Here is a 9,698-nt window from a genome sequence, read left to right on the forward strand (position 1 = left end):
TCAATAACTTTATTATTCAAAATGACCAACATTCTGTATAAGTGTACAAAATGTTACAGTATATATCTCATACACAATCGCAAGGAATGCTTGAAAGACAGACATGTAGTAGCAAGCATTTCCTGAACATTCAGCTTAACACGCACAAGAAAACAAGCAAGGACGAAGTTGATTTAGTTTCCGCAAATATCAAATATGTAATATACAAGTTTGGTGATGGGGAAACCTGAAGACCTGCACCCACAGCACACTAGGCTTCATGGGTGCATGGTACTTGTGTCTGGTTCCTCTATGATTAACCCAAAGCCAAGAGTGAACCATTAAGCTCTGTCTGCAACTACAGTTATCAATGTTGGTACATTCATGGAGGGTGAGATTACATTCTTGGTGAGTCACTCATACACTCATACACAATCAGGCATTCTCTCTCTCTCTGTCTTTCTCCCCATCTCTCTCTCTCTCTCTCAAACTTTTTTACCATCAACTGTGAAGCTTAATAATAAGAAGATTTAAGGAATTAGTGAATGACAAAAGCCCTGAAGTATGCAGTATTTGTGGAACATTATAAGTAATGGCTTTTCACTGATTATTTAACCATGACTGATTGTTAAGTGACTGTGTGTGCAGATTGGATGAATCGCTAACATTTTCATCTTTACAGCCGAACCAGCTTAACAAAAAACAACTCTTGAGTTCATATCCAAACAATGATTCTCATCACCATCTTAGCTGTAAATCTTCCCTTCCTTGTACTGTTGAAGGAGTCTCCGGAGAAGATAATGTTGCTGAACTATGGAGACAGTATAGCTCCCTCTTTAACTGTTTAAAACATGATCCATATGTGGAAGACTCTGCTATCAGTGATGAATCAATAAGTATACTGACACATGAGGTATTTGATGCCATATGGAAATTACCTAACAACAAATGTGGTATGGACTCAATAACTGCAAAGCATCTGAAAAATGCCAGTCTCAGGCTTGCTCCCCTCCTAGCAATCAACTTTACTGGTTTGATGATCCATGGCATACTACCAGATTTAATCTATTCTGCTTGTCCCAGTTATCAAGGACAAAGCTGGAAAAGTTGGTTGCCTGAATAATTATAGACCTATAGCATTGGCCAGTATCTTATCCAGAGTAATGGAAAGAATCCTCCTTGACAGAGTGAGTGGGTATATCTCTTCCCTGGATAATCAGTTTGGATTCAAGCCAAAACATGGCATAGACATGTGTATTTATGCTCTTAAGGTAATTGTGAATTTGTATAAGGCTAAAAATTCTACTGTTCTAATGTGTTTTATTGATGCCTCTAAAGCGTTTGATCGAGTGAATCACAAACAGCTCTTTATTAGGCTAAAGCAAGGGGGAGTGCCTGGGTATATTGTGAGGGTTCTTGCCTATTAGTATGCCCACCAGCAGATGCACATCAAATGGGGGGGTTGCATATTTGCCCGCTTTAGAGTGTCCAATGGTGTCAGGCAGGGAGGAATTTTGTCTCCTGTCTTATTTAATTTATATATGGATGAACTGTCTAGGAGAGTGAATGGTTGCAACACTGGCTGTATGATTGGTGGCATGCTGGTGAATCATCTTATGCATGCAGATGACCTTGTAACTCTTAGTCCAAGTAGTGCTGGGCAGCAGGAGCTGCTCTGACTATGGTGTGGAATTTGACATAAAATATAATTCCAGCAAAAGTGCTGTTTTAATATGCAGAACGAAACAGGATAAATGGCTTAATTTCCCTGTGTTCAAACTAGCCAATAATTGTCTTGAGGTCTGCAAAAAGATTAAATACCTTGGTCATTTTATTACAGATGATATGAATGATTATGATGACATATACAGACAGTGTTGTAAGTTATATGCACAGGCAAACACCATAGTACGTAAGTTTAGCTACTGTTCCAGTCAAGTTAAAGTGGCTCTGTTCAAAGCTTACTGCACACCACTCTATACTGCCCATCTGTGGTCTTCTTACAAAAAATCCAGCATGCAGAAGTTACAAGTTGCCTACAATGATGCGATGCGAATTTTACTCAAGGTTCCCAGAGTAGGGAGTGTTAGTCAGATGTTTGTATCTGCAGGAGTAAGCACACTGAAAGCACTTTTAAGAAATTTTATGTTTAAGTTCATGCAACGTCTGGATGAGTCCACCAACAGTATCATGGTGGCACTCTCAAATCCATCTGAGCTGCTCCAGGTACACATCCAGTCTGAGAGTGCATTGGCTGAAATGTCTGTATGTATTTTAATTGTATTTGTTTTTCTTCTTGTTTGTCTGCTTGTTTTGTTTTGTTTGTCTTTACTGTTCTGTCTTGCGTAGCTTTTGGACATGAGTCTGGCAAATAAACTGAATTGAATTGAATTAGCACTGATGCTGATAACACCTACTCTTACATAACATTTTAAATCTGAGAATGCGGCTATAATAATGATAAGATAAAGCAAAACTGAATGAGCTGGGAGCTACTAGCACTGATTAATTCGCTCTGTTCAAATAATTGTTTAGCTGCAGAGCACAAGGGTGAGCAGACTGTATAGCCCAGTTTGGAGTCTCAACGTGAACTTTGATACTCGCATGTCTCGCTTTGTCAATCGCATTGAGAACACAGTGATGTGTTCTTCCACTCGATTAAAATGTGCTGTTGTGTAACAATTGCACAAAGACAGAGCAGACTAAAGTCTACATTGAAGACATCCACAAGACGTCCTCTCTGGTTGGTCGAGCATGATGAAATATGGTACTACATGTCTGTGATGTCATTGCACTAACTATGAGTGTGATTACCGATCAATAAGCCAGTGTATTTACACTGCCCCTGAGCAGCAGTGCTGTACAACTGCGGTTAGTGATTGGCAGTTCCCTTGTTCCCCTACAACAACTAGAAGTCCAATTGTGATTGGTTGATCTGTCTCACACCCCCATACGTCATATCAATGAAACCATTTTCAGGTGTGTCTAAGTGTGTGTGTTGCACGTATGTGGGTGTGTAATGCCAACAGAGGCACAGATTTGGTCAGTGGGTGGGGAAGCTGTGGCAAAGGCTATATGACTGTGTTATGTACTATTTGTGGAAGGGGGCTGGAAGAGACTGCTTCGCTCACTCTTGCGATAACCACGCTCCCTAGAAATGCGTCAACATAAGCTGTGTCATTAGGACATGACAGACCTGAGGGGTATACTTACTATGAAACAAAATAAGTGGTGTGTTGAGCCTAAAGCTTGAGGCCCATTTCAATTTGACAGGCAGAAGCAAACATTTGTGGCTATTGCCTTGTTGGTGAGCAATTGCCAATTTTTACACTAAAAGCCAGGAATGTGCGCCTCTGTCAAATTTCAAATTTGAAAAAGCCTGTCAATTCAGACTTTATGCTCCACATACCAGTAAACACGCTTCATAGTTTACCCTAGGATATCATAGTACTGCTTTTAAGTACTTTATTAAGTACCTGTTAAAGTTGTATTAACACAAACAATAGCACAGTTGCTACTGATAATAGGTATGCTAGCATTCTAACTGTCTACCATAAATTCCTGCCTATTAATCGAGGTTTATACATTGATTTGGCTAAATTTCTTCAGCTACATGAGGTTAATACATACAGTAGGGTTGAGCAATACATGGGAATGTTTTCATTATACTTCTTTGTGATCAAAGCACGATCTGATTCGGATTCATCCTTGGTTTACTTGGCACTGCAGTTAATACATGGGTGCAGTCAATACATAGTTTTGTCTTCTTTAATCTGCATAAAACAGTCATGTGGTTGTCGATGTGTTTTTTTTTTATTGACTTTTTTTGTGGGTTGGTCAGACCCAAACCACAGAACTGGCATGTGACTCTGAAAGTTAAAATCAGAGGACGATGCCAACATGCTTCAAAAACTGTTGCATACTGTCTCTGATTTTTTTAATTGTTACTTTATGATATATATTATTTATATTATATTACTCAACCAGGTAATACAAATCTTAAATCCACCAAGTAGGTTACAAACAATCTATTTATCACACTCCTTCATTCAGATTGCTGTTATATGTGAGCATTTTGTTTATTGATAAAAGGAATTGAGAATTTTTGATGGTATGTTTAGAATTTTTGTTTTTAAAGGCTGCTGCCATCTTGTGGTCACCCCTCACATATACCTCAACCAGACTTCCATCAGTCAAATCATCAATTCCTTCTTTCCTTCATTCATTCTAATATTAGCCACCCATGTCCATACTGCCCATTGCAGCATACTAATGGCTACACAAAAAATGAGCCCATACAGTGTATGTAACATAATTCACTCTAGAATTTAATTAGTTCGGAGTGGTAAAACAATGGGACATTTAAAATCATTCACAGTTATAATCAAATAAAAACAGCAGCATAAAACAGCATAAAAACAGTAAAACAATGATGTTTTATATATAAAAAAAGACCAGCTTGAGACGATGAATAAAACATGCAATGTTCCCGTAAGGGTTGAAACAATGTAAAATTAAATTAAAATGTCAATATGTAAACCTTTTCTAATCCAAACCCTTCTGAGTATGTTGTATAAAGCATCAGATTAGACAGACCATATCTTATGCTGACCATGAATAGGAGCTTGCTCTCAGGGTTTAACCAACATCCTCTTAAAAACCAAACAGATTTCAAACGGTACTCTCAGCCTACTCTCAGTACAGCCTTGATGTTGTGTACATATAAACATCAGCATGACAAAGACGGCAAAGAAGTGTTGTCTAGAGACTTCATTATTCTCAATAGCCAGTTATACCCATTGAATGGCGTGTGCTTACAAGATGGATGACCTCTATACAGGAGTGTTTGTTTATATGGGACTTCAGAACAGAAAGTGCAAGTGCTGAGAGAGAGAGAGAGAGAGAGAGAGAGAGAGAGAGAGAGAGACAGAAAGACTAGGAGGACAAATGTGGTTATGCTGTGTGTGAGTATGAGGGTGAGTGAGGAAGAGAAGTATAAGAATAGGAGGACATGAGTGTGTAAGAATAAGTGAAGGACAGAGAGAAAGAGAGAGAAATAGAAAGAGAGAGACAGAGAGAAAGAGAGAGAGAGAAAGAGGGAGAGAGAGAGAGAGAGAGAGAGAGAGAGAGAGAGAGAGAGAAAGAAAGAAAGAAAGAGAGACAGAGAGAGAGAGAGAGAGAGAGAGCCAGGGGAGTGTGTAAGAAGCCGACAGACGTTGTGAACTGGCTGGGTCACGAAGCTACTGTGCCACGTGATACCTGTACAAAGTGAACTCTCAGAAGCACATTGTGTGACATACAGCAGCTGGCCACCTTTTCACATCTAGGATTGAAATTCCCAAAAGAACTGCCATTGTGTCCATCTTTGGCAACTCACTGCAGGCAAGATCCTATATGTTTCAGCTTTCACCATATTACATATTGCTTTAGTCACTAAAGCAATGTTTCCTTTGGGTTTCTGACTGGTTCTCTTAAGGGGCCTCAGAGGCTCAGCGCATAGTTCATAGCTCAGTCCTTTTCTGAGGCAGGGCTTCTTCTGACTGTAACAATATCCCAGTTCATATAAAGTATATCCAGCACCATAGTCCAGTTGCTTTAAGAACCATAGGTCCTTCTGGAGTCCTTCTAAAATCATTTTTCAGTGTGCAATAAAGAATAAAAGTGATACACGATTGCAACAATGTCAAGATAAAATACACAGACAAATGAAGTGTCTTCCATTTCCAATAGCATCTTTACACAGATGTATAGTACACATGTGGATAATAATGGGCCTACCCATTACAGTGGAAATGTGGATGATAATGGGCCTACCCATTACAGTGGAAATGCTATATGTTATATTTAAAGACAGATGAAGTGAGTTTATGAGTGTTATTGTCCTTCCGTTTCTCTCATTTAGTCAGGCTTACAGGCAAGATGGAGGGGAGCCTCAAGATAGCGTCTCTATCCTGAGAGCGAGATCTCATAATCGCTAATGGACGACTGTGTGCTGCCGACCTTGCGAATATTCTTGGCGTTGGTGATGCGCGCCATGATGTCCACAGGCTTCTCGAAGTAGAGCACCAGCGCCTGCTCGGTCAGCACGGAGGCCAAGAACTGCTCGAAGGTGATGGCCCAGTCCTTGTCGATGCTGGCACTGTGGGGCAGGCTACCTCCGCCGTGGGGCCCACCTGGAACGCGGGAGCCAGTTCCGGCATGAGACCTTGTGCTGTCGTTAGGCCCAGCTCCGCCATCGAGCCCGTTGCTGCGCACCAGGACCGCGTCGTCGGCGATGTCCTCGCAGTGGAGCTTCTCATCCAGCTCGTGCGAGCCGGCGCTCAGCACCGAGTAGGAGGACATGGACGTGTCGTCTTTGGTCTCGTCGTCGGAGATGAGCATGGCCGAGGATGCGCCCGTCTCCTTGGGAGATGCGTCGTCCAGCTTGATGTCCTCCATGGGCGTGGCGCAGGGCAACAGTGGCTGTGGCTCTACTCCTCCGTTGGGCTTGGGCTGGCTCTCCTCCGTGCTGGAATTCAGAGAGTCGCCCTGGCCCCTCCGCTGCAGACGACGACGACGACTAGTCAGCTTGGTCCGGTGGGCCCCGCCGTCCCCGCTGGACTTGCCTCGCGCCGCCTCCTCTTCCTCATCTTCGTCATAGTCTTCCTCATCGTCTTCGTCGTCCTCGTCTTTGCTGGAGGGGCTGCAGAAGAGCTTGCCCACCTCGCCCATCTCCAGCAGCAGGCTGGTGACGGTGGCTGTGGCGTGGTACAGCTCCTGCTCGTTGGGGTCCTCGCTGAACAGGTTGTACAAGGTCTTACACAGCTCAATGAACTGGCTCTGAGAGAGGGAGATGGAGGAAGAGTCAGCATGTGGCAGCAAGGGACACTGAGACAACCATAAACACCACATATTTTCCCTTTGGAAACGTGCATTAGAAGTTAGCATGACATGCTAACAAGATCATTTCTCATTTTTGTCACATTGTTCAAGTCATGCAATAGTTACACTCGTCTGCCTCCACACTGGCCTTGCAGTGGAAGTGCAGCAGCTTGTGAGTTGTCATTATTGGACATTATTTGTGTGTGAAGGTGTGGATAACAGCTTGTGAGTTGTCATTATTGGACATTATTTGTGTGTGAAGGTGTGGATAACAGGCATGCTGCCGACGTCCAGAGAGGGAGGCTTTTTAATCTCAGCATGCTTGAGATCACCATTTGTGTTGACATGCAGGCGCTTGATTTTCAGCTTAAATAAGCTTAAGCTTTTTGGCTATACATTTATTTATTGAAAAAATTAAAAATTGTCTTTATGTCTAATGTCTTGGATCATTAGTCAGGGTCTGCAGGGTTGCATGAGCCTAGTGTGACGGGACTGCAGCGGTACCTGGTTCAGTTTGGGCAGGTCCTTCATGTTTTCTAGCTTCGACTTGGCCTCCTGGTTCCACAGGCGCAGGTAGTTTCTGTAGTCTGGAGTGTGCATTTTCTTCACTGCAGCACAGAGACAAAGAGAGAATTACACTATTTATTTGTAAACTTAAATGAAAACAATATTTTGCAGTAGAAAATCAGTTTGACAATAACATGGTTGGAAGTTCCTTAATGTCTCCCCAAATAAAGCCAAATGTTCTGGTTCATGATCAAGGCAACCATGCCAACACCGTCTCTTCCTGATGTATTTTTATGGGGCTTTGGAACAGCAATTTGGAGAGACTGACGGGTGGAGAAGGGTAGAACAGGAAAAAATTATGGAGCAAGTAAAAAAATAGAGAAATATTTTACTCAGTACAGCCCTGAGGCAACTAAACAACTCTCCCGCCAAGTAGAGTACCACCAAATTGCACCTGCCTCAGGGCAACTAAAACTCTGACTAGAGAGTCTGCCAATCAGCCACTTATACCTCACTGTGAGGCTGGTGTTCCCAGACTGCCTAACTCACTCCAACATCCCAAACAATATTCATGGGCAGATAGTTGGTGTATTGTTCCTCATTTAGAAGAGCTTGTTCCAGTTCAGGTGGACACACTTTATTTGCCCTAGATGGCCAATGAAGAATGGGAAGTACAAGCCAAAGACTAATTCAATTACTGTTGCTTTCCAATGCAGGCCTCAGTGCTTGTAATGCTGACCCATGATGTTTATTCAGCTAGTACACTCAGTTCAGTTCCTTCCTACTTTAAATCTGTGATGTCCTGTAATGTCCTGTCCTCATCTACCAATACCATCCACCACGGATTTTCACATGAACAAACAAACATGTCATTCTGCAGTCATTCTAATGAACGCTTTGTTTTCCTCATTTGGTCAACTGAAAAAGAGTAGTTCCGAACCGGGCCAAACATCAGAATCTCATTGAGAGGAATTGCCCGCTTAGTTGACTCTGAGCCCTGAGGGGCCCAGAGCAGTAGCGTCTCCATTCACTCTGCTTACCCTGCCTGCCTGAGAACGTCAGCTGAGCCAAACACATTTTGCTACATTTGCCCTCTCAACATAGTGAGGATTTGATGTGATTCCAGGTATACTGTGATTTCTACCTTTGTGTGTGTGCAGTTGTGCCTACCTTTCTCAGTTCTGAAAGTCACCCTCACAAATCCGTCATCCTTTTCACTCTTGCATTTGGAGTCCAGGCCTAAAGGTGAAAGGGCAAAGGGCAAGGGTTACACTGCAGAAAGTGTTTCGGAGTTTCTCAGTACTTGAGACGACAGCATGTCAGCCCAGACGGCCTGGAGCTTAGAGTAACTAGAGAGGAGCCGCAGCGTGCTGACGTCTGCCGCTAAACAAACACTCCTACCCTCCGCCCCGGCCCATCCATCCCTCTGTTGCTATGGCAACTCACCATGTGATGTCTCTGGGGTGATGTCCTCGAAGAAGTACTGTGTGGCTTCAAACGCTGAATCAGGCTCTTCCTGCTCATGTGTCAACACAATCTCTGAGGATATATATAGAGAAGAACAGAGAGAGAAAGAGAGAAAAAAAAAAAAGAGAGAGAGAGAGAGAGAGAGAGAGAGAGAGAGAGAGAGAGAGAGAGAGATACGTTTCCAGTCTGAATAACTTTACACACACACACCATAACATAAAAAAGTGTGTCAGTCTAAATTATAAATATTCCATTTATTGGCACAAAAAAGATTAACCAGAATGACATGATAATACCATTAATATTCCAAATGTCAGCAAAATACACCATATAGGCTCAGAAGTGTTTATGTAACCACCATCACTTCACCCGACATTTGCACTTCCAATTCCCATTAAAAGAAAAGGCTCCTTGGTCTTTCCCAGTGATGTATTTTACTAAGAGTAAACAGCCATACACATTCAAAAGCAGGAATATTATTATTCAGGGAACAATTATGCATATTAACTTGTCAAAATGGCTATGACATGTAGAACAGATCACAATGGAGATCAGATCATAATGCATCACCACTGAGGCAGATTGACTCAGCAATAGTTACTTCACCTGCTAGCCACATTTGTTGGGTGAATATTCCGCTTTCTTTAGCAGGATTGTACATTCCCAAAAATCTACAGCATAAGGCTGACTTATAGTACTTACAATGACAAAGAGTTTTTAGTAAATCTACTCAAGTCAATATTATCATAAGGCCCATCTGTGATTCTTTCACTGCCCTAAGAGGGCGCTTAAATCACATGCAACACGGTGAGATGTTAGTTGGTGTGCATGCTACATGCTAAATCCACTGAAGGCCAAATGTAAGTGCATTAGGCCCGAACCTT

At 42.3% G+C, this 9,698-nt stretch overlaps 1 protein-coding gene across 1 annotated transcript in view; it reads right to left on the reverse strand.

Moving 5' to 3' along the window:
- Positions 1-4,284: 4,284 nt before the first annotated feature.
- Positions 4,285-9,698, reverse strand: part of tbc1d9 (TBC1 domain family, member 9 (with GRAM domain)) — a 37,470-nt gene continuing 32,056 nt past the window's right edge. Inside the window, exons 18-21 of the mRNA XM_076294954.1 lie at positions 8,794-8,886; positions 8,518-8,586; positions 7,345-7,448; positions 4,285-6,798 (exon numbers count right to left, since the gene is read on the reverse strand). Of these exons, the coding sequence (XP_076151069.1) occupies positions 5,926-6,798; positions 7,345-7,448; positions 8,518-8,586; positions 8,794-8,886 (1,139 nt within the window). The 3' untranslated portion in view covers positions 4,285-5,925. The remainder of the gene's footprint in view (positions 6,799-7,344; positions 7,449-8,517; positions 8,587-8,793; positions 8,887-9,698) is intronic.

The sequence above is a fragment of the Alosa pseudoharengus genome, unplaced genomic scaffold, assembly GCF_046254945.1.
Source record: "Alosa pseudoharengus isolate Yale_2024_CS ecotype anadromous, Long Island Sound unplaced genomic scaffold, YU_APseudo_1.1 YU_APseudo_1.1_scf_2, whole genome shotgun sequence".
NCBI lineage: Eukaryota > Metazoa > Chordata > Actinopteri > Clupeiformes > Clupeidae > Alosa > Alosa pseudoharengus.